The sequence below is a fragment of the Hyperolius riggenbachi genome, chromosome 9 (genome assembly GCF_040937935.1).
Source record: "Hyperolius riggenbachi isolate aHypRig1 chromosome 9, aHypRig1.pri, whole genome shotgun sequence".
Classification (NCBI taxonomy): domain Eukaryota; kingdom Metazoa; phylum Chordata; class Amphibia; order Anura; family Hyperoliidae; genus Hyperolius; species Hyperolius riggenbachi.
The window spans coordinates 94,951,606-94,976,038 of record NC_090654.1 but is presented as its reverse complement, the minus strand read 5'-3'; the positions used below and the strand labels follow the sequence as shown (position 1 = coordinate 94,976,038).

Below are 24,433 nucleotides of genomic sequence, written 5' to 3'. Positions count from 1 at the left end.
GATAATGTTCATATTCCGTAGTGATGTATCATGGGAGCATTGGGAGACATTTCTTGCTCACTTAATAAAAAAACCTGTAGCTAAATAATTTAAAAAAACAGATACTTCAGAAGATACCTCGGAAGGGGGAAGTCTCATTACGGAAGGGGAAAGCCTCATTAGGATCCAGAGGATCCCTTTCTGTCCTTCCATTTCAGCGTTGGCAGCCCCCCAAAAATGAAATACTAGCAAACCATATGCCGTGGTGCGCATGCCACTCAGGCTCCTGCAGAAAGAGTTGAGTCTGATCAGGTCCACTCTATAGGACAGCCGGGGGCCCCAGGTCTCTCTCACTAGCTGGGGCCCCCAAACCACCATGCGATACCTAGAGGGAAGTGTGGGCAAGCCCTGGACCTCTCACCTCCAGGGAACTCACCCCCACCACCTCTAAACTGAATGCTAACTGCAACAAACACAATTGCTAACTTCCAGCTAGAGCAATCTCCTGCCTTTATCTGGTCAGCACTGCAGACGCCAGTCAGCCAATCATGTTTATCAATGGTGATAAAGGGTATATACCTACATAACTGCAGAGACCATTGGGTGATGATGATCCATAGTTATTCTTTTATGGCAGTGTTTCTCAACCTGGGGTCCGTGGACCCCTGGGCATACATCGTCAGCTGTCAGGGGTCCCCTAGGGGCTGCAGACAAAATGACGGATCTCGCCCCCAGGAGAGAAGAGTCAGACAGGGCAGGCAGTGTCGGGCAGGTCAGGCAGCAACTTACTTAGCCCCGTTTCCTTGTGGACTTCTGTCGCCAGGCTCTCCTCCTGTCTGGGCTCTCCAGGCAGTTACCAGGCAGTTTCTCATGACATCAGAGTTGCTGCCAGAAGTAACCATAGCGGGAAGACGCAACAAGAGGAGGAGAGCTCAGTGAGAGGAGGAGAGCCCAGCGAGAGCAGTCTGCATGGGAGCAGGGCTATGTAAGATTATACTGGGGCACTATCTGGCTATCTGTACTGGAGCACCTATAGCTTGCTAACTACACTGGGGCACCACCTGAACCTGGCTATCTATTCTGGGGCACCACCTGCACCTGGCTAATCTATTCTGGAGCACCACCTGTCCTGCACTTGGCTAATCTATTTTGAGGCACCACCTGTACCTGGTTATCTAATCTGGGGCACCTATAGCTTGCTACCTACACTGGGGCACCACCTGAACCTGGCTATCTATTCTGGGGCACCTGTAGCTTGCTACCTACACTAGGGCACCATCTGTAACTGGCTATCTATACTGGAGCACCTATAGCTGCCTGCCTACACTATGGCATCTATACCTGGCTACCTATACTGGGGCACATATAACTCGCTACCTATACTGGGGGCACCTGTACCTTGCTAACCTATACTGTGGGCACCTATGGCTGGATACCTATACTGGGGGCACCTATGCCTTGCTACCTATACCTAGCTAGGACAGGGGGTCAAAAGGTGACACAGGGGGACCGAGAGGGGGACAAAATAGGCAAGAAGGGAACAGAGGGGGAGAAAATAGGCACAAGGGGAACAGTGGTGACACAGAGGGGATCAAAAGAGGCACATGGAGAACAGCAAAGGACAAAAGAGAAGGGATTTGGGTTAAAAATGGATATGGTCCTTATCTCATTTGTTAACCAGAGACTACCTGTATTTCGCTAGTAGTATGGCTCCAATCACATCATGTAATGGCCACGCCCATTTTTGCTGCAGCGTTTTCTCAGATGGGGGTATATTTGCTTAGGGATGACTCACAAAGTGGTGCACATGCTGAAAAGGTTTAGAACCACTGTTTTATGGAATCCTCTGATGGGGGCAATTATTTGCAGTCCCTTCATGTGGCTACTATCATGATGGCAGCTATACTGAAGCTCAAAGCTCTTTTTATAGAACTATACACCTAGGGGAGGGTTTTCAAAGATGAAAAAATGCACAAATTACTAGCTGCAAGCTAAACCACCACCTGGCCAGGACATTTCCAACTAAACATTTTTGTCTGTAACAAAAGGATGAACTTACTCACTGTTCTGCACCAAACAAAAATTATATGTATTCCAGTCTAACTCACACAAGCTGAACTTTGCAATTTAAAAGTTCATCAGAATAAACCCTGATGTACAATGCTTTAGAGCAGGCAGAAAGGTGTGCAACTATCTCCTGCTTTGTACGCACATCTATAGAGGGAGCAGCACATATCTTCTTCACTTACTGCAGTGCAATATGCCAATGCATAGAAAGTCAACACCTTATATGGAAGAGCCACTATATGCTTCCTCCCCTCTGCACCTCCATTCAAAAAAATGTACAAATTTACTTAAATGAACATGGTGTCTGGGATTCTTAGTGTCTGAGATTCTCCTTCTCCATGGAATAACAAAGGATATAGGTGCTTTTGATACACTAATCAATGGTTGGCATGGGCCTCCCTAGGCACAGAATCTAAGTGTCCCCCTGGAGGTTGCCAAAGTCCCCTGTAAAGAAAAAAACACTATCCACTGTGGGACTCTGCTGCCAGTGTAATGTCTGATCGCGCTGCCCGGAAGCTCCCTTCCACACTGAGTAGCACACATGCGCAGTGTGAAGTTAATTATGCTGCTGATGACAACATAATAAATATCTCTGCTTCCACACATCCTACACTCCTCATATTTTCAGGGAAGGCAGAGGATCCCCCGAACTACCTCTATGCCAAATTGCAGCCCCCTAGCCCCGCTGGCCTGGTTCAGGAGATAGATTAGAGAAACCCATCTCGGGAACGAGTGAGGCTCGAGGGCAGCAATTTGGTATAGAGGTAGTTCAGGAGATTCCCTCCCTATCGACAAAAAACACCAAACTGCCAAGCCAGTATATGTCGCTTGGCAGTTTGGTGTTTTTTGTCGATGGTTTGATGTTGCCAGTGTCTGCACCTATTGCTCTGATATCATTTTTCAGATATAATCTTGCACGTATAGTGATACTTGAATCGAATTTATATATATAATTTTTGTAGATTCCCTCCCTACCCTGTAAATGTGAGGAGTGTAGGATGTGAGGAAGCAGAGATATTTATTATGTTACCATCAGCAGCATTATGAAATAGGAAATGTGACCGCACAGTCTCCTACTGCGCATGCGGGGCAGCGCAAATCAACAGGCAGCGTAATCAGACACAACACCGGCATACCAGGCACACCATCTATCTGTCCTCCATCTTTCCATCTGTGTTACCCACTCTCCAACTCACACTGTGCAATGTTGCTGGGCAACACTTACAACACAGCAGCTTCCCAGCTCTGTTACTAATCCAGTCATCACTCCAGTGGTGCTTTCCCTCTACTAAGTAGCAACTCCCAAGCGTCCAAACTTCCCAGCCTGGTTTCCCTCTTAGGGTCTTTTTCCACTAGCGGCGATTGCGATGCTAAATTGCAAATTCGCAAACCGCTAGTGATTTTTAAATCGCTACGTTTTGCCAAATAAAATAGGAATCACGGTAGGTAATTTCCACTACCGCGATTTGTTTTTTACTTAATCGCGATCGCGCCGCTAAGCGATTTTTGCCGTGATTTTGCTATGCAGTGCATTGCATAGCAAAATCTCGATCGCAATCGCCGGGAGAATTTGGAACTTTGCTGAATCGCAATCGCTAGTGTTTAGCGCGAACGCTAGCTATTGCTAGTGGAAAAGGGCCCTTAGTGACTGGACAACAGTTGGGGAGAGGCAGCGCTGGTAAGTTAGCATTCTCAGGAAGGTCAACTTAGAAATAAAGCCACACCTGAGGAAATGAATACATACTCACAAAATGCATTGTCAGTGAGTTAATACATATTTTGATCTTGTGGTTTGCTCTTCCTTAGGCCCCGTTCACACTTGCGGTTTTGTAAAAACCGGAACGGATGTCCGGACCGCACCGGATCCGGACCGGACCGGATCCGTACGGTTCCTATCCGGATCAGGTCCGGATCCGGTCCGTTTGCATCCGTTTTCCGTGCGGTATGAACACGGTTGCGGTCCGGATCCGGTTTCTTAAAGAGATAACAACCTGTAAATACCTGGGGTCTGGGAGGTCAGCAGAAGCTCTGGGGTCATTGTTGGAGACAGGTGGACGTGTGGAGACCATCCGTGGATACAGAGACTGCAGTTGGGACCATGGATCCAGTCATTTTTTACTCGTACCTGGGAATTCTCTCCTTCCTGTTGTTCACCTACTACTATGTGGGGAGAAGGCCTCACCTCCTCGTTATCAGACATATCATCAGACATGTTGCTGCCAAAGAGCTCCAGCATGAAATCCCTGCTGCTCCACTCTGTGAACGCTTGGCCCATGTGGTCCCCATCCAAAATGGCCACTAGAAAAAGCATAGGAAGTGGGGTAGAACGTCCGGTTTTTATAGCCAGTGTGTTGTGCGCTCTCCGGTTCTCATTAGTTTGTATTGGCCGGATGCAACAGTCCGGCTCCGCTCCGGATACGTCTGCCGGAGGAGCCGGACCAAAAAATAGCGCATGTTGGATCTTATGCCGGAGTCCGGATCCGGTCCGGCTCCGGTCCGGACGAAACGGACGCATGTGAACGGACGCATAGACTTTCATTGCTATGCCGTGCGTCCATTCCGTCCGTTCCGCATGCGGTCCGGCTCCGGCACGGCGATTCCGGACGGCGACCGCTAATGTGAACCGGGCCTTAGAGGTAAGTTTACTTGATTTGATATTGGGAATTGGGATCTACTACTATTAAAGTGTATCTGAGATGAAGGCAGGGCCGGCCCTAGACTTTTTGCCGCCTGAGGCAAAATTAGAAAAAAATGCCGCCCCCTCCCAGCTGTGGGTGGTGGGGGGGGGGGGGGGGCGCCGAGCTGGAGGGGTAGCGGGCAGAAAGGGGGTATTGGGCCTAGCAGTGGGGAGGGGGGTCGGACCCCCCCCCCCTCCCTCGCCTGGGTCCCCCGATCTGCGCTCCTCCTCCAGCGTTAAGTACCAGCGTGCGTATGATTAAGAGGCAACGGGCGGGGGAATCACTCACCCCTTCCGCGTTCCATCGTGTGCTCCACTGACGTCACGCGGAAGAGGTGAGTGATTCCCCCGCCCGTTACGCCTTAATCATATGCACGCTGGTACTTAACGCTGGAAGAAGAGCGCAGATCGGGGGACCCAGGCGAGGGAGGGGGGGTCCGACCCCCCTCCCCACCGCTAGGCCCAATACCCCCTTTCTGCCAGCTACCCCTCCAGCTCGGCGGGAGGCCCTCCAGCATCCATGGACAGGCGGGTGCCGCCCCCCCAGATCTGCCGCCTGAGGCAAATGATTCACCCCCGCCTCATGAGCGTGCCGGCCCTGGATGAAGGGCAAAAAGCAATTTTGTACATAGCTGGGGCTTCCTCTTCATGCTGATCTATCCCTAGTTCCTCCGCAATCTGACCTGGTAATTCAGCCAGTCAGGGCCACTCGGCGCAGTACTACAGGCACAGAACCCCTGTGAAGGGGCATGTGTGCAGTAAACCACGACTCCCGAAGTTACCAGGCCGGATTGTGGAGGAACGAGGTGGCGGAGGAGGATAGCGAGGGATGGATCAGTGTGAAGTGGTTCTCAACATGTGGTATGCGTACCTCAGGGGGTACTTCTGATGGGTCCAGGGGGTACTTAGGCTTGATGTATTTAATTAAGTTTAATACATTTATGGTTTCAGAAAATAACAAATCCTATTCAAACAACAGCCAAACTAGTATTTCTGCTAATTAAAAACAATAGCAAATGCTTGGAAACAGTTTAGAAACAATTATCAAGTATTACTATCAAGTTTATTTGTTTTAAGGGGTACTTGAGATAGTTTTTACCATATCACGGTGTACTTGGCCAGCACAGGCTTTCAAAAGGGGTACATACCCATGAAATGTTGAGAAACACTGGGCTAGAGGAAGCCCCAGGTATGTATAAAACTGCATTTATCCTTAGTCTCAGGTTTCCTTTAAGTCAGTAAACCTGGTTCAACGTCTAGCAGGCTTTGAGTATTCAATAATAGGATTCAATGAAAAACAGGGAGAACATATTTCTGCTACAGCAGGACATGACATAACAGCACTTCTGCAACATTATAGGAACCTGAACAAATCATGGACCCAACGTAAATAGAATCACCTCCAATGCAAATCACAATGATGCGTCACAGCAGAGGGTGCCTGCAAGCACTCAAAGCTGTGTGGGGTAAAACCGCCGCTTCCATGTTCCAGCGTGATCAACCACACTGGGATGCAGAACAGCAACCCGTGTAGCTGGAGGAGTGAATTGTCTCCATTCACTTTGTATATGTGTGGAAGTCCAATCTGAGGATTAATTGTACCAACATTTATGTAGTGTGAGATCAACCCAATCTATTCACATTATAAACTCATACACTGCACATCTGTTCAAAGATTACTTTGCCGTGCACAGTACTTTATTTCACTTCAGCCTACTAAGAAAGTAATATGTAAAACACCATTTTATGGTTGGTTTTTCATCGGTTCATATATTTTTCTTTTATTTCTGATTCAGGTATGTTATTAATCTAGCACTGTCTATATTACTGTATCTTTTACTTTCTATTCTTATTAACCTTCTCGATGTGACATCAACAGCAAGTATAGTTTAGGACTTATATTTGTACCAGTTTTTATGTCAGTGCCCTTTCTGTAGGATGGGATTTTTTTGTAGCGTTCTTTATGATGGAATTCTTAACATCCTTGTTTCGTATGCTATAGATGATAGGATTCAACATTGGAGTAACCACGGTATATAAGATGGATACCGCCTTGCTTGTGTCAGCAGAGTAATCTTTGCGAGGCTGCAAATAATTGAACAAAAGAGTCCCATAGAAGAGGGAAACCACAATGAGATGTGAAGCACAAGTGGAGAAAGCTTTATGTCTTCCTTCTGAAGATTGGATCTTTAGGATTGTGAAGATAATGTTAATGTAGGAAACTAGAATCAACAGAAAAACACATAAAACCATTATACTGGCTGAGATAAACATACCTAACTCATTGAACCTTGTGTCTCTACAGGACATGCGCAAGAATGGAGGTACTTCACAGAAGAAGTTGTTAACATGGTGGGATTTACAGAATGGCAGCTGGAAGGTGAGAACAACATGGACAGAGGCATTCACAAACCCAATGGCCCATGCCATTAATGCTAAACTAATGCATATGTTTTTACTCATTATGGAGCGGTAATGCAAAGGTTTACAGATGGCTACATATCTATCATATGCCATCATGGCAAGAAGCAGACACTCTGTTACCCCAAGAACTAAGGAGAAGAACATCTGGGTTGCACATCCCTGGAGTGAAATACCTCTGCATTTGGATAGAGTGTTTAGGAGGATTATGGGAACTATGGTGGAGGAAAAGCAGAGGTCGATGATTGAGAGATTGGCCAAGAAAAAGTACATGGGTGTCTTTAGCTTTGGGTTAATGCTAACCACAATGATCAAAAGAAGATTTCCTGATAATGTGATGAGATACATCAGTAAGAATATAAGAAAGCCAACCGCTTGGAGTTGAGGGTCAGTAGATAACCCAAGCAGATAAAACACGACTGGAGATGTTTTATTTGAATATTCCATAAAATTAACCTGAAATATATAAACAAGTAATTCAACATACAGAGCCTTTACATAGCAGTACAGTAATTAAAATAGGATTACATGCTTCACTTTCCAACACCCTACAGCATGTTGAATAAATAAAAACACTTTGATCATTATCTAATTGAACTTCAGTTTGTATGAATCAAAGTAACTACACTCCTTTTACAACACAAAACTGATTGTTTTTTCTAAAATGCATTTCTTCATTTAGTGGAAAATAAGTGAGATGCAAACCATTCAGAGTTGATGCTGGATGATGCAGATCATGGGCAGCACGGTGGCGTAGTGGTTAGCTCTCTCGCCTTGCAGCGCTGGGTCCCTGGTTCGAATCCCAGCCAGGGCACTATCTGCTAAGAGTTTGTATGTTCTCTCCGTGTCTGCGTGGGTTTCCTCCGGGCACTCCGGTTTCCTCCCACATTCCAAAAACATACAGATAAGTTAATTGGCTCCCTCTAAAATAAAAAAAAAAAAATTGGCCCTAGACTACAGTACTTACACCACATAATATAGACATATGGCAATGGTAGGGATTAGATTGTGAGCTCCTTTGAGGGACAGTTAGTGACAAGATATATATATACCCTGTACAGCGCTGCGTAATATGTCGGCGCTATATAAATACTAAATAATAATAATAATAATAATAATCATGTATGCAAATGTGTACAGCTTGAAAATGAACCAATTGAATTCCACCTTGGCAGTATTTGATTGCTCCATTTTCAAACTGCACAAAATTGCATACAGAAACTGCATAATCCTGTATCAACTCTGAATTATTTATATCTCATTGACTATCCCCCCTGGTCCCCACAAAATGTTGCCACAAATATACCAAAACAGTTACTTTATTTGATGGCCCATATGCAATTCACTTTTTCTCCTGAGTTTTCTCCTAGATTATATTTTTGTTAATAAAATGTAATTAAGGCAACCAGCAAGTAACAAAATACTCAGAATAATTTTGTTAGCACTTTTCATCTACTTTTTTGCACTTTTTCAACTGCAAAGTGCTGAAAAGTGTAACGATCGGTGTCAGCACACAGAGAGAATCTGATTATTGATGATCTGCAGAATCATCAACAATACAGATGTATACCTGATTATGGATGATCTGCAGAATCACCAATAATACAAGTATGACTAACCTCTGGACACCTCCAGTGGGGCGGGAGACACAGATAACTTTGGCCAGAGACCACCTGAGGAGCAGATGGCCCTCGGCTGTGCAGGCACTATCTCCTTAAGAGAGGGGATAGAGATAATCTGGCAGCCAGTGATTTCCTGGTAAACTGGTAATCAGACTGTACTGCAGCCAGGGGACTCCTATGGGATAGAGGCCACTGGCTGCACTGCAGGAAGGACTCTCTGAGGAGCAAGAGGTCCCTGCAGCTAACTGACACTTGGTGGAATAGTGTCACGGGTAGTTCAGACAGACTGAACACTCGAGGGATGAGTGACAGCCAGAAGGGTCGGGCAGGCCAGGTCGGTAACACACGAGCAGATAAGGTACAAAGACAGGAGGCTGATTCGGTAACTGGGTACAGGCAAGGTTGGCAACTGGTATGCAGATAGGCAGAGGTACCGAATCAGAAAGCAAGAGAGAGGTCAACAGAGCAAATGGTCATAACAGATATAAAGCACAATCCTAGTCTGGGGTGTGAGGTCCTTGGTCTCGACACCCAGGAACTAGTCTAAGGAATAACACAGTATCCTATGCTTGGGTGTGAGGCCCTTGGTCTCAACACCCTGGAACTGGTCTAAAGTATAACACAGCAATGACACAGTTACCCTAAGCTTGGGTGTGAGGTCCTTGGTCTCAACGTCCCGGAACTGGTCTAAGGTATAACACAGCAATGACACAGTAATCCTAAGCTTGGGTGTGAGGTCCTTGGTCTCAACACCCTGGAACTGGTCTAAAGTATAACACAGTAAATAACAAGAGCGTAATCTGGCTAAGTGTGAATTCCCAGGTCCACCTGGTTCTAACACACTGTAGGATCTGACTGAGGTCTGAGCGCTCACACGTAAGTATTCGCAACGGCAGACAACCAGCAACTGACCAGCAAGATCTATATATACTACAGCGCTTCTCAGCGCCACCCCCAGCCATTCAGCCAATCAGGAGTTCCACTGGAATCAGCTGATCATCCTGATCAGCTGATACCTCTCCTGCTGGCATAAAGGACCTGTCTTCTAGCGCGCACGTGCGTAACTCTCCATCTGTGTACACTAGAAGGCCCAGGCAAACCAGACGCATGCTGCTGTGCGGAAACCGCCGGTCTGAACACGGAGACAGCCGCCCCGCCGCCAGACCGCGCGGCGGCATCTCCGCTATTCATTACAAAAAGTTATTTTAAGGAGAAGATGAATCATTATCTCCTATGAGAAAACTCAAAAGAAAAATGTAATTGCATATGGACTCACGTCCGTCAAAATAACTTGTGTGACCCATCCAAGGGTTCTGAATTTCTGGTGGTGATGTGGGATGTGCATTCATCCCTACACCACTTCTTGGCTGAGGCCTTTACATATATATGTTTATGTATCCTTAGTCCCACTGGCCCCAGTGGCAATTATGTTACTGATGTACTGCAGTGTATTCAATACAGATTTTGCTTAAGGAAGTATAGAGCATCTGGACAAGATCTTATACTCTCTGTAGGTTGCTAAAGTTCCCTTCACCAGAAATTGGCAAATGCAAATGTTGGTCATCTTTTAGAGGGGGTCATATCATTGTAGCCTCCTACTTGTCTGATATGGGATTCAAAGCTGTGTGAGGTGTTACGATCATTCCTGTTGCCATCAGGTAAGGCTCTGCTGATGTGCCCTAAAAGTACCTCCTCACCATGGCATGTTTTGCCTTCCTTATTTTCTATACTCTTCTGCCATTGCCTTGTATCGTGGATCCAGTAGTATAGCAATTCAGTAGTTATTAGTAAGCAATTCAACATTAAAGCACTCATAATACCTAATGATGCAGATACGGACCTATGCTCCTATTTGTAAGGCAGCACCATAGTGTCCTCTGCTTGTTTCTCTCATCCACAGGCAATGGCCTGTGTTAGCAATGGACGCCCGTAGAGTAACCCCCTTTCTCCTCTATGGCTGTGCCTATCACACCCCCTCCTTCTCCTCTGAATTGTCTTCCTCCATCTATGGTCTAGTGATGAGATGAAGCTTGGGTAACAGGTTCCTCTCTTTTTTGGGTAAAGCTCCTTCCCCTGTGACGTTGGTCACTGCTTGGCAGCTCTTCTCTTCTTGGGTCAAAATCTCACTGCTGATGGAAAACTGTGGTGAAGTATAGGAAAAAAAAGCCCATGCATCCCAGATGTCTGATCAGTAGTCGCAGGGCTAAGTTCCCGCACCTATTTTACTGCAATACTTGTCAAGGTGTTGCAGGCTTTATGAGGTGTGTGTGCTCCAAAACTAAAATTTGAGTAAACACGTTCAGGAGGAAATTTGGGTATTACTTGATCTTCCTGTACTAAAGTGCATTTAAAGCCCAGTATAAAAAATCAAAGATTTAAATCGCCAGGACTAAGAGAAGGTCAAGCGTTAAAAACTGTTTAAAAAGTAAGCAAGTGTTATCTTACCTCCAAGTAAGACACAAGGGGTATATTCAACAGTTTTACTCCAGACTCACCGGACATGTCTATTAAGCTGAGGAAGCAGTTAATAGGCCACAAAAATCATTTTTTTATGTTCCTATTGAATAAAACTGATTTTGACTGTAATTAAGTATGCTAAGTAAGACACAAGAGTATAATTAACAGTTTTTCTCTGGAGGTATTTTAGGCTTATCTGACATGTTGCTGGGGGCATATCCATAGACCCGAGGAAGTGGTTAATAGGCCACTAAAATTTTGAAATCTTGAATAAAACTGGTTCTCTTTTAAACAGTGTTTACCTATGTTGTATTTATTTGGGGTACCTTTGGGGCATTGTAGCTGAAAACACTTCCACTCTCTGCCTCCTGCAGCTGCATTCCCGTCTGTGAGCTATGCCCACCACAATGCCTCGGACGTTGTGGCCATCTTGGATGCTTCATTCAAACTTTTTAAACTGAATTTTCTGGATTAAAAAGCACCAGAGAGCAGCAAAACATGGAAATAGGATTATTTGTTGGTGTTTTGTACATACAGGTTTTCTTTAAAGTGTAAATATGGTGTGTAATGCATTACCTGACATGAACAATGCACCATTTAGAGTCATTGAAATAACTGGAATTGTGTCCTTAGTTTGGAGTCTTGAATTAGACTTCCCTCTTTGACAGTCTGATGAATTTGAGTATGGCAAACACAACTTAAACCTGAGTCTATTAAATACCATTGGAATGATTTGGCTCACCTTCTGCATGTCCCATCAGCAAATATTAGGACATGATCTCACTTATGCCGTTATACTAATCAAGATAAATATGTGCAGCCATGTTCCAAAAAATTGTGGAAAGTCTTTCCAAAAGGGACATTTTCTACTAAGTTTTCTCCTAGAAGATAATTTTATGTCTTCTCTATAAAATAATTTTTCAGCACTCTGCAATTGAAGAAGGACCTAAAAAGTATGTGAAAATGTACTGTCAACATTATTTTGTATATTTTCTTGCTTGCTGGTATCTTAACCCAATGGCAGCTTCAAACGATATACCTTGTTTAATGCTCCTTGTGCAGCGTAAAACCTCTGACGGGATAACTCGTTTGGCTGCCAAATGCAGGCAATCGAGTGCGTGGGAGTAAGAAGCTTTATTTACCTGCTTCGGGTGCCTTCTTCTCTTCCTCCACTGGCGGCTCTGTATTCTTGGCAGGTTTTATGGCTCCCGGTCACTTCAGATCACATGACATTACATGTGACCGGGATCCAGAAGACCATGTCAGCAGTGCAGTGCCACCCGGTTGTGGAAGAGGGGTAAAGAAAGAGACTCTTCCATCACCCCTCTTCCACCACCGGGTGGCGCTGTAAAGCTGACACGGTCTCCTGGATCCCAATCACATGTCATTCCATGTGATCGGAATCAAGGAGACCTGCCAGGAGTGCGTCACCACGCCGTAGAGGAAGAAGAAGATGATCCAGTCATCCGGACAGGTATGTATGAGTGCTCGCTGCCCCACCCCTACCTTGCCTCCACATACCCAGCTGAGCCTGCCAGGCTGGGGGAAGGCACACTTCCCCAGCAGAAAGAGAATTTCGGCCCTGCAGCCAAATAAAGTTTTACTGTATTTAGCTTCTAAAGGGTTAATTGATAGGTAGTTAATATAACACCTAGGAGAACATTTAGGAGAAAAAATTTAATCAGGGCCAGTGTCTTTCACAGCAGCAAAGTTGGGCTTATCCCAGAATGAATGCCTGTGACTTTGAGAATTCTGTGTTCATCAAGCAACCATAATTGTGGTGTTCTTTTCTCATATATGTTTGACAATGCAATATAGTTACAGGCTTTAGCTTTTTATACCACATATTTACCTTTAGTATATATTCTCTCTTTTTGACATTGATTATGTACTGCACTAATTCTGTATACTTTTTCAGTTGAGTTAGGCCTCTTTCAGACGGGCTGCAGTTGAGCATTGCGTTTACTGCTACGTAAGCACTTATCGAAGCAGCTCAAGTTTGTATGTGTGTTAGTAAGCGATAATTGGCGTTCATGATAGGCGTTTAATGAGTGTTTGTGAGGCGGTTGCGGTTGGGTGTTTAACGCTGCGTTAACGCGTGTATTGCGTTTACAAAGCGTTTGGGGTGCATTCGAAAGCGTTTTTGTTAAAGGAGAACACCTTCAATTTTCAAAAATTTCACTTTGGCAAAGAGGAAATGACCAACTTTACCAGGAAGTCATGTTTAGGCAGTAACCTGGAAGTGTTTACCTTAACTTGGAAGTGAAATTGGTGGTCATAACAGGAAATGTTGATGTGATTTAGGAAGTAAAAGATCAAAAATGGTGTAGAATTTGGAACTTCACCTACAAAAGGATGTGAAAATGCACAGAACATTGAAGATTACTTCCTGTTTGTGCCTACCTCGAATTGTGCTGCACAAAATTAGGCAAACATTTTGTTAGAATGAATAGGCGTACTCGTCTGCTATTATTGCATTGCCACATTCTTACCCTGAGGGTCCTTTTACGTCGTAGAAGGCAAAGGGTTTTGAGTGGTAGGCGTTTTTGGGTACATCCAATGTTATCCATGAGGGATAAGAAGGGAGCCTTCAAAGTCTTATATGAAGACTTGCGCAGGAATCCGGAATTTTTTTTTAATTTTACTAGAATGTCAATTCCTAATTTTGATGAACTATTGGTTTTGTTGACACCTCATATTGCTCATCAGAGAACCAACATGCGAAGAATGATATGTCCTGCACAACGTCTTCTACTGACCCTCAGGTATTACTAGAAATATTTGTATGACTGTTTGTTTGTATGTACTATCCAAGAAGGTATTTTTCATTTTTTGGATGTTATGTTTTTCAGATATCTTGCCACAGGGAATTCGTTTACTTCCTTGCACTATCATTTTTTACTAGGCATTTCTACCATTCAAGGCATACATGAGACGTGCAAGGCAATATGGAATGTTCTGCAGCCATTATTTATGCCTCAACCTACAATGCAGATGTGGAGAGAAGCAGCGGAAGGTTTCCGGCAGAATGCTCAATTTCCTAATTGCATTGGCGCCTTGGATGGAAAACATCTACAAATTCAGGTGCCACCCAACAGTGGCTCCTTGTATTATAATTATAAGAAATTCTTTTCAGTTGTTTTAATGGCCATTGCCGATACTACTTATAAGCTTTTGGCCATCGACGTAGGTGCTTATGGGAGCACAGCAGATGCAAATGTGTTTCGGTTGTCACCAATGGGCCGAAGGTTATATAGCCAACAGTTTGACATTCCCGAGCCAAGGCCCCTTGTTGAAGGAGGAGAAGCACTACCACATGTGCTAGTGAGTGATGAGGCTTTTGGCCTACATGTCAACTTATTAAAACCGTTTCCCAAACGCGATTTAAATGACAGAAAAAGGCTTTTCAACTTTAGGCTCACAATGGCTTGCAGATATGTGGAGTGTACATTTGGCATTTTAGCTAACAAATGGCGTGTACTCAGATCTTGTATGCAGCTGAAGCCTGACAATGTTGACTTTGTCATCAAAGCAACATGTGTGTTGCATAATTACCTGCGCACCAAGGATCCTCGTGCAGAAGACCTGTTGGAGGTGGACACTCTTCCGGATCTTGCTGGTCATGCAGTCCGTGGCAATGTCGAGGCAGCTAATGTGCGTGACAAGTTCGCGGCTTTTTTTATGTCACAAGATGGTCAGTTTGTCACCCATTAGTATTGCTTTTTCTTTATTACGCATTCCCTCAATTTTGTGTTCTATTTGTTTCAAGCAGAGCTGGTTTTCTGCTAAGTTGTTAATAAAGGCATTTGTGATGTCATTGTGTCAAATGTACTGTGAGTTTCCATATAATCAATTGATTTCATTTTCAACAGGCCCAAACTTCGTAACTTTTCAATGTCATGCCAAATGGAGTTACCGAAATGTGTTGCCTGTAAATTGTTCTACCTTAGAATCATTCCCATTTGCCTGCCTATCTAGTTGATCCTCATCCCCAAAAATTTATATCCATATATCCTGAACAACCATACATCTCATACTCATGTGTGTATGACGTCACTACATTAGATGCATGCTTGTATGTGGTGTGATTCCTACACTATTGTAACCCAATTGCTATGCATTTCATCCCAAAAATTGGTATTGTTTACAGTGCAACAAATATGGCAGCCAACATATTAGTAGCATTTAATTTGGCCTTTATTTCCTTAGGATTACATTAAACACATCCTGTTGGTCTCTTTCATTCTGCTTCTCTCTTTGTTTGTGAGAGATGCTACAGAACGAGAGAGAATTAAAATGAGAGAGAGGGGGAGAAAGTGAGGATGGGTAGTGAATTCGAGATACACATATTTCAACATATATATACTTAATAAAAAACATCAATGTTCATAGTGTGCAAACATTCTTCGTCCACACTTATTTAATACAAAATGTGTGGATGTTTCATAGGAAACTATACCACAAACATTATTTTCGTACATGTCTAATTCAAAAACACAAACTCATGATGATTGTTACTTTTTTATTAGTGTAACAAGCACTTGGTTCACATACATATCAGATCATAACATCAACATATTGTGATAATATACAAATTAAACTTTGAACAGCATTGATGCACCCATTGTCAGTAATGTACATGACATGACATGTAAGATGTACACATTTATTGCCTCTCTACATTCATATCAGTACATGAGTACATACTGTGATTGGATTAGGGATGGTCGGAATGCCAAATTCTGATTCCGTGGTAATTCCGCATTCCGTCATGTACCGATTACCGATTCCGCTTTCCGCTACCAATTTCCGCATTCCAAGGCGGAATTTCCGCCGGAAATCGCGGAAATTCCGCCCAACTTTAACATCGATTTTCTCAAAAACTATAAGGTCTTTTTGAAAACTTTTTTTTGCATCTTGCTCAGAAGGTTCTGTTTAATAAACCCTGAAAATGTGGTGTTTCTAGGACTTACGGGGGCTTTGCTATTAACTGCTAAATTCGGCAGATTTTTACTGTAATGTAAAATGCAGAAAATAGGCAGATGCAGATTTTCTGCATTTTACATTACAGTTAAAATCTGCCTACTTTAGCGGTTAATAGAAAATCCCCCTTAAGTCCTAGAAACACCAAATTTTCAGCGTTTATTAAACCGAATCTTGTGAACACGATGCAAAAAAAAGTTTTCAAAAAGACCTTATAGTTTTTGAGAAAATCGATGTTAAAGTCGGGTGGAATTTCCGCGATTTCCGGCGGAAATTTCCGCGATTTCCGGCGGAAATCCGCCTACAGCACTTGCATTACCGATTTCCGGATTTCAATGCGGAAATGCAATTTCCGATCGGAATTTCGGAAATTGCATTTCCGCGGAATCCGAATGAGCATCCCTAGATTGGATATGTCTGCAAGAATGGTAGTATTGCACTATGGTGTCAAGTGACTTATATGGACAGGTACATCTGTAAAGACCAGTCGGTGATATGGCAAACTTTATTAAGTGCATGTGCAACGTACGCAAAACTATTATCATAACAAGAACATCATTTGTACCGTATTAGCATTACATATCCTTTTTCCCGTGTAATGTGAGGTTGTAATATTGGCAAGCCTATAGCATATTCACTTATGTTTGAGTTGAAGTAACCATTGTCAAGTCAGACATATGCCGGAAGCCCTCTCAATGTGTTATGACACAATACCATTATCTTTACTATGCAGCTAATATTCTTTGTAGAATCATTTGTCCCCACAACCCCTCAACACGCATGCAGATAATGTATTAATGTAGATCTGACAAGAGTGCCATACACACTACATCATCTGCATGTTTGTTTATATGTACAATCAGACTGTAATGCACCCAACAACGTCACTTCTGTTTCCAGCCGACATACATTGTGGTCTAAAAAATGTATAAGGTCACATTACATACACCTGGCATGTAAGTTAGAGCTATACCTAACCTTATTAGGTCCTTCACCATATTGCTCACACTTGTAATGTACAAGGATACCACAGGTGAGAGGGATATAAAGGAGAACGTATTGTTGTCATTTCTAACTATTGCAGTTGCCTGCCAGTCATGTTGAGATTCATGCAGTAGTCGTGTGTGAGTCGAAGCCTCGACCAAGCATATGACTACTTCATGATCAAACATAATAAATTAATAATGACACATGATGTGCTGCATGCATGGACATAGTCTCCGGTTACCTGGAAATAATATGTAAACACATTAACCATAAGTGGCAGGCAACTGCTATGTGTGCAAATGATTCAAAGATGGCAGCCTCCATATCACTATCCAAGTATCAAAGATCATCAGCACAACAATCTCCAATGCACATACTTTCTATTGTGGCAGTTTCCACACGATACACCAACAATTGTTTTGGGGGACACACGGGTCCCCCTTTATCAAGGCATGTGCTTACGTTCACCACATGCTTTGATAAAGGTGACCCCTGTGTGCCCCCCGAAACAATTGTTGGTGTATCGTGTGGAAAATGCCACAATAGAAAGTATGTGCATTGGAGATTGTTGTGCTGATGATCTTTGATACTTGGATTGAATTGATGTGTCATTGGCCAGGTCACTTCGTCAAGCACCCATACATGAAGAGATGGTGTGGCGACTTCTTTTGTGAACTGTCCATATCACTATCATCTGGAGTTGTGTTGACATGCTATATGTAATAAAAGCACTGTGCACAAATAAGAAGTGTTTAATGTACTGACTGGGCAGTGGATTGTCTTAGTTATTGTACTGTAAACTCACATAACTATAGTGATATATGTTTGAATGTACTACAATCAAACATGTACATGTTGGTTTTTCCTGAGAGAACTACAGTATCGAATAATAATGAAATAAAGGAGCATCTGCTAATGAAACCAAAATGTCTACACAATCACAAATGTGACAACATCGCTTTATGTTGGATATCAAGCCAACGCAACAACCTAAGTTTAGGTTTTTTATGTGCAAACATCACAATACTGATATGTATGTTTTTCACCACAGTGCCAAAAGTGTAAACATAACGTAGCATATTCTCGGACCACTGTCATGGTAAGCATCTTTCTGCTACCTAACATAAACACACCCAAATAAGAAGTGAATATGTTTCAGTGACATATTAGGCATCAATGCTTTTCAGAAGTATGCTGCTGTCACTACCAGTAGGTTGTAGAAATTGACCCTAAACGACATGTTTTGCCCTTGCGCATATCCTTATGGGGGATGGTGTGTGTGTAATGTGGTTATGTTAAAGCACATACTACTTGCCAGTTGCTCTGGGCAACGATGATAAATTTTTCTAAACAGGTCGGTGATGCGCCTGTAACTTTATCTATATCCTTGTCATGGACGCTGTGTTTACAAATACCCCAATCCTTGTTATTAAAGCCTTATGCAGATATGAAGTAGTGGAAAACCTCAAGAATCTCATATTTAGACATCCTACTGAAAATGACAGTAAGCTTCAATAACTGCCATTATTTTAAAATGCCAGTCCGAAACATGTACACTTCTTAGCTGTATGTGTTTACATGTATTCTATTTGTTGTGTTTGTTTTTTATAGTGGCCCTTGAAGTCAAGTAATAACAACAACATTATTGACCTCATAATGTCTTTGGTTAGGTGTTTGTGCACAAGTCATGTACAGTACATGTAGCCTCGTGGATACATATGGCAGGATGAGGAAGGATGTTGTATGTAGTGACATCCTTGATTGCGCCACATCCTTAGAACATGCTAATGTATAATTGCATGTCAGCATTTGCACCATGTCGAAGGGCTTGGAATGTTTACTGTAATGCCGTACGTTTGCGTGAGAATATTTATCATATCAAATATGTAAGTTTGTGCTGGAGTACTCCGACCTATAAACATTGTTAGCTTTATGGAAGCTGCTTCCAAAAAAACAAATCTCATATAATGTGGCCTTCTAATACGGCTATGAAAAACACCTTCTCACTCTCTCTCTCTCTCTCTCCATACATCTCTCTCTCTCTCTCTGTCTCTCTCTCTCTCTCTCTCTCTCCATACATCTCTCTCTCTCTCTCTGTCTCTCTCTCTCTCTCTCTCTCTCCATACATCTCTCTCTCTCTCTCTCTCTGTCTCTCTCTCTCTCTCTCTCTCTCTCTCTCTCTCTCTCCATACATCTCTCTCTCTCTCTCTGTCTCTCTCTCTCTCTCTCCATACATCTCTCTCTCTCTCTCTGTCTCTCTCTCTCTCTCTCTCTCTCTCCATACATCTCTCTCTCTCTCTCTGTCTCTCTCTGTCTCTCTCTCTCTCTCTCTCCATACATCTCTCTCTCTCTCTCTGTCTCTCTCTCTCTCTCTCCTCTCTCCATACATCTCTCTCTCTCTCTCTGTCTCTCTCTCTCTCTCTCTCTCGTCTCTCTCTCTCTCGCTCTCTGTCTCTCTCTCTCTCTCTCTCTCTCTCTCGAGAGAGAGAGAGAGAGACAGAGAGCGAGAGAGAGAGAGAGAGAGAGAGAGCGAGAGAGAGAGAGAGAGAGAGAGAGAGAGAGAGAGACAAAGATAGAGACGTGTATACTGAAAGAGAGAGAGAGAGAGAGAGAGAGAGAGAGAGAGACACGCAACTATCAAATAGCTTGGATTGCTACATTACATAACATCACTTACACAGCACTATTGCACCTATCAATAATTATACTTACACCCTGTCCACCAAACACATCATGTATATCAAATGATTGTGTGCCATTTATACCTGTGTTTGTGTTGTTGGTAACCTACAAACACATGGTACCCAAGAGGGAAAGACAAGAGAAATCTGTCCAATATGTTGCCAGACATATATTGTGCATTTTACAGTATAGCACTTGGATTACAGGACATTATTTTTTTTAAAAACATAAGTAATGTCATCCTTCAAGCATAAAGAACATTTACCAAAAAAAAAACACAAAACGAGGCCTGGCAGTCTTTGAGGCTGAGGATAACCAGTAGACACAGTCAGCTGGTATTATTTGACATAAAATGTATATGTCTGACACCATATCCCTCCCTCTTTTGTTGTCCTTCAAGTTCGGAAGGCGAAAGCATTCAACTACAAACATCTGCCATAACAGACAACAAAACAAAACCATAACCTTCATAATTAGATTCTAACCATAAACATAGGAACATTGTGATGTTACCATCATCACAAGTATAGCATGAACATTGTTCACATTTTACTGAAAAGCGGAAGAGGCAGCAGACAAAGTCTGCAAGCTAGATCCCACTGCCTCTGAAGTGCTGTGACTAGTGTGTGGCACATCATCAAATAGGGGCTGGGAGTGGCCATGGACATCCTCTAGATCCGCAACATATGATGTGTTCTGTGTGCTTTTGACAAACCTATACGATGTGGAGGTTGAGGACAAAGATGGCATTGAAAAGGAAGGCATATTGTGCAAGGAGGTGGTGTTGTTTGTTGTGCTGTTGTTGTATGTCTGCTTGTTGGAATGATTATATGGCAATGAGTATTGTGGCAGCAAAGTTGGAGTTTGTTGAGGCAAGTACTGGTGTTTACCCAAAGAATGTGACAATGTAGAAGATGAGTGAGTAGAAGTAGAACTGAGAGTAGTAAAGGGCATGTGGCTGGGGCCTTTATCATTATTGTTGCGAGCTTGTGAATTGGATGATGCATGCATTGGTAATGAGGCACTATTGAAGGGTTTTGCGTGAGTTGCCACAATACTCAATGGTGTGTCAAAAAAACCATCACAAGCACCCTGGTCACTGTGTGTATCTTTTTGAGCAGACAAAATCACATTCATTATCTCAACTTTCAATTTTGTCATTTTCTCAGCTGGCACAAGTTTGATGTCAGGAGCAAGGGATTTTAGAAAATCCAAAATTGGATCATCTTTATCTGCATCATTATTAGTCTCTATTAGGTCTGAACGCATAGTACTAAGGGCATCCAGAATTTCAGTATCTTCCTCAACCAATTTACGACGTCGTGGGCGACCAACTTTACCAATTGGCTTTGATGTGTGGGCCCCAGAGGACGACTGTTTCCCATTGATCACCAATTCAACATCACTGTCTGCCCTGTGTGTGTTTGTGTCACCTGCACACTCTGTTGAGTCATTGGCTGAAGCAAGGTGTGGTTCTTCGTCATCATCATCATCTTCTACATTGCCAGAAGTACTACAATAAAGGATAAGATCAAAATATTTATCTAGAATCTCAGATATCTGGCTACCAGGGATACACCCTAATGCGGTCTGTGGAAGAGGAATCAGGGAGAATAATGAAGAATGTGAATGAGCATGAAGAATGAGAATGAGAATGAAGAATGAAGAATGAGAATGAGAATGAGCATGAAGAATGAGAATGAAGAATGAGAATGAGAATGAAGAATGAGAATGAGAATGAAGAATGAAGAATGAGAATGAGAATGAGCATGAAGAATGAGAATGAAGAATGAGAATGAGAATGAAGAATGAGAATGAGAATGAAGAATGAAGAATGAGAATGAGAATGAGAATGAGCATGAAGAATGAGAATGAAGAATGAGAATGAGAATGAAGAATGAGAATGAGAATGAAGAATGAAGAATGAGAATAAGAATGAGCATGAAGAATGAGAATGAAGAATGAGAATGAGAATGAAGAATGAAGAATGAGAATGAAGAATGAGAATGAGAATGAGCATGAAGAATGAGAATGAAGAATGAGAATGAAGAATGAGAATGAGAATGAAGAATGAAGAATGAGAATGAGAATGAGCATGAAGAATGAGAATGAGAATGAAGAATGAAGAATGAGAATGAAGAATGAGAATGAGAATGAAGAATGAAGAATGAGAATGAGAATGAGCATGAAAAATGAGAATGAGAATGAAGAATGAAGAATGAGAATGAAGAATGAGAATGAGAATGAGCATGAAGAATGAGAATGAAGAATGAGAATGAAGAATGAGAATGAGAATGAGCATGAAGAATGAGAATGAAGAATGAGAATGAAGAATGAGAATGAGAATGAAGAATGAAGAATGAGAATGAGAATGAGCATGAAGAATGAGAATGAGAATGAAGAATGAAGAATGAGAATGAAGAATGAGAATGAGAATGAAGAATGAAGAATGAGAATGAGCATGAAGAATGAGAATGAGAATGAAGAATGAAGAATGAGAATGAAGAATGAGAATGAGAATGAAGAATGAAGAATGAGAATGAGAATGAGCATGAAAAATGAGAATGAGAATGAAGAATGAAGAATGAGAATGAAGAATGAGAATGAAGAATGAGAATGAGAATGAGCATGAAGAATGAGAATGAAGAATGAGAATGAGAATGAAGAATGGAAAAATATTAATGAAAAATTTAAAGTGGGAATTCCAATCGTTAATGACATTGATGGCATATAAATATTACAAAATGATTGATTAGGATCATAACCATGCACATGTTAGCCACTGTGGAAGAATCCATACAATCATACCAGAACCACAAAAAAAAAATAAAACATTATGTTTTGCCTAATGAAAATTACATGCGCTCACAACATTATACTGGACATAATATCACCACAGGACTTTTAGATACTTACACTCTTTTCTCTAGCGATGGAACAAGAAACATGAGTGACTGGTACATAGGGTGGAATCGATATTTCTTCAAACCTTGGCCACTTCTCTCCTCTTTGCTTTTATCATGATCTTTCTTGAAACGATCGCGCAGACTTTTCCATTTGACTTTTAACATTTTCACTACATGAACAGAAAAAAACACAAAACCAAACAAAAAAGTCAAAATTACACAAAAGGAAACAAGACACCCCCCCTACACACACACACACACACACACCGTCACCACACACACACACACTACACACACACACATACATACATACACACACACACACACCAAGTACAGCCAGAGATATGACAGTAAAAAAACACTTACATATGCGTGCTTTCCTCCGCGTATCAAATGTTTCATACTTCTCATAAAAGAACGTCGCCACACTTTCCCATGCTCGGTTCTTCTTGTAAACATTATGGTAATCATCTAATGCGACATCCCAAAGTTCTGGCCGCCGCTCCACCTGGTCAATGAGAGCAACAGGATCAATCTCCTCAGCCATGTTGTGCAGTGTCCCAACAAACTCCAACTGCGCACTTCCTGTAACACCTCAAGGCATTATGGGCCACTTCCAGTCCTCCAAGACACTCCCCAAACGCTTGACAAACGATAGCGTAGCATTGCCAAGCGTTCATAGGCGATTGCATCCCCTCCAGCCAAGCGTTTGTACGCAGTAGCTGCTCCCAGACGCGACATGCGGCGGCTTACAAACGCACGATCACCGCACACCTCATCTACCGCATACAAACGCTTACTGTTCAGGAAAAATTAACACCCCCCATTCGCTCCTATTATTAGGGAGGCAGATAGGCGTTCAGAACGCTTACAGACGCCTGCAATAAACGTTCGTGTGAAAGAGGCCTTATAAAAATAAGTGCCTTAAAGTGAAAACAAACTGATGAGATAAACAATTGTATCTATCCTTCTACTCCTAAAAATGACTTAGACATCCTACAGTTTTATGTTATACAGTATTTAAAAACTTACAAAAATAAATCAATGAAACAGTCTGTCCTGTGTCTCATAGTGCTCAAATATATGAACTATTGACCTTTTTTTATCTATTCTCTCCTGGCAGAGAACTGGGCTTCTGAGAGCAAAGTTATTTTATGGCTGCTGTAATTTCTTATCAGTGATAGACATTGTAGTCTGACTGACGAAAAACTGTAAGTTGTATAGCTGAATATTAACTCTTTCAGGCAGAAAAAGAAGAAAAGCATCACAACATAATTATTTGTCTGCTTGGCACTGTACATACACATATCCATCTCATCATGTTACATGTTACGTAAGCTTCCCTTTAAATATGGCTGTTTGGGGCGCCTCTCTAGTCAAGAGACTTGACTACACTAGAGTGGTGCCCACAAACAGTCATATTTATGGCACTTGTTTTTATAACTCACCTGAAAAAGTGGCTAAAAACGTGTGAAATACGCTTTTATCTTTACAATTGTGCCTGTAATTTTTTTCCTACCACATTGGTGTCATTCATCTGAAGAAGTAAGAGTACCTCTAATTCATTTTGTCCTGTTACTTACTCCTCCACTGGAACTGTTAGCTTTATTGTTTAAGAACTTTAACAATGATCAGGAGAGTGACCATCCGCT

At 42.4% G+C, this 24,433-nt stretch overlaps 2 protein-coding genes across 2 annotated transcripts; both read right to left on the bottom strand.

Annotated features, from left to right (window-relative positions):
• Positions 1 to 6,637: 6,637 nt before the first annotated feature.
• Positions 6,638 to 7,591, bottom strand: LOC137533483 (olfactory receptor 5V1-like). The gene has a single exon (XM_068254863.1). The coding sequence runs from the start codon at positions 7,589 to 7,591 to the stop codon at positions 6,638 to 6,640; it is 954 nt and encodes a 317-aa protein (XP_068110964.1).
• Positions 7,592 to 20,086: 12,495 nt separating this feature from the next.
• On the bottom strand, positions 20,087 to 23,337 carry LOC137531672 (uncharacterized). Its single transcript, XM_068251625.1, has 3 exons — positions 23,148 to 23,337; positions 22,792 to 22,951; positions 20,087 to 21,388 (listed from the first exon to the last, which is right to left on the bottom strand). Exons 1-3 carry the CDS (start codon positions 23,326 to 23,328, stop codon positions 20,425 to 20,427), a joined length of 1,305 nt encoding a protein of 434 aa, XP_068107726.1. The 5' UTR covers positions 23,329 to 23,337; the 3' UTR covers positions 20,087 to 20,424.
• Positions 23,338 to 24,433: the final 1,096 nt, after the last annotated feature.

What these genes read in the sequence shown, in the direction of transcription:
- LOC137533483 (XM_068254863.1), bottom strand. Translation starts at nt 7,591, where the DNA reads ATGGAATATTCAAATAAAACATCTCCAGTCGTGTTTTATCTGCTTGGG.
- LOC137531672 (XM_068251625.1), bottom strand. Translation starts at nt 23,328, where the DNA reads ATGGCTGAGGAGATTGATCCTGTTGCTCTCATTGACCAGGTGGAGCGG. An exon ending in GCGGAGGAAAGCACGCATAT is followed by an intron (nt 22,952 to 23,147) that starts GTAAGTGTTTTT and finishes CTGTTCATGTAG; the next exon opens with TGAAAATGTTAAAAGTCAAA. An exon ending in CCATCGCTAGAGAAAAGAGT is followed by an intron (nt 21,389 to 22,791) that starts GTAAGTATCTAA and finishes CCTTTATTGTAG; the next exon opens with TACTTCTGGCAATGTAGAAG.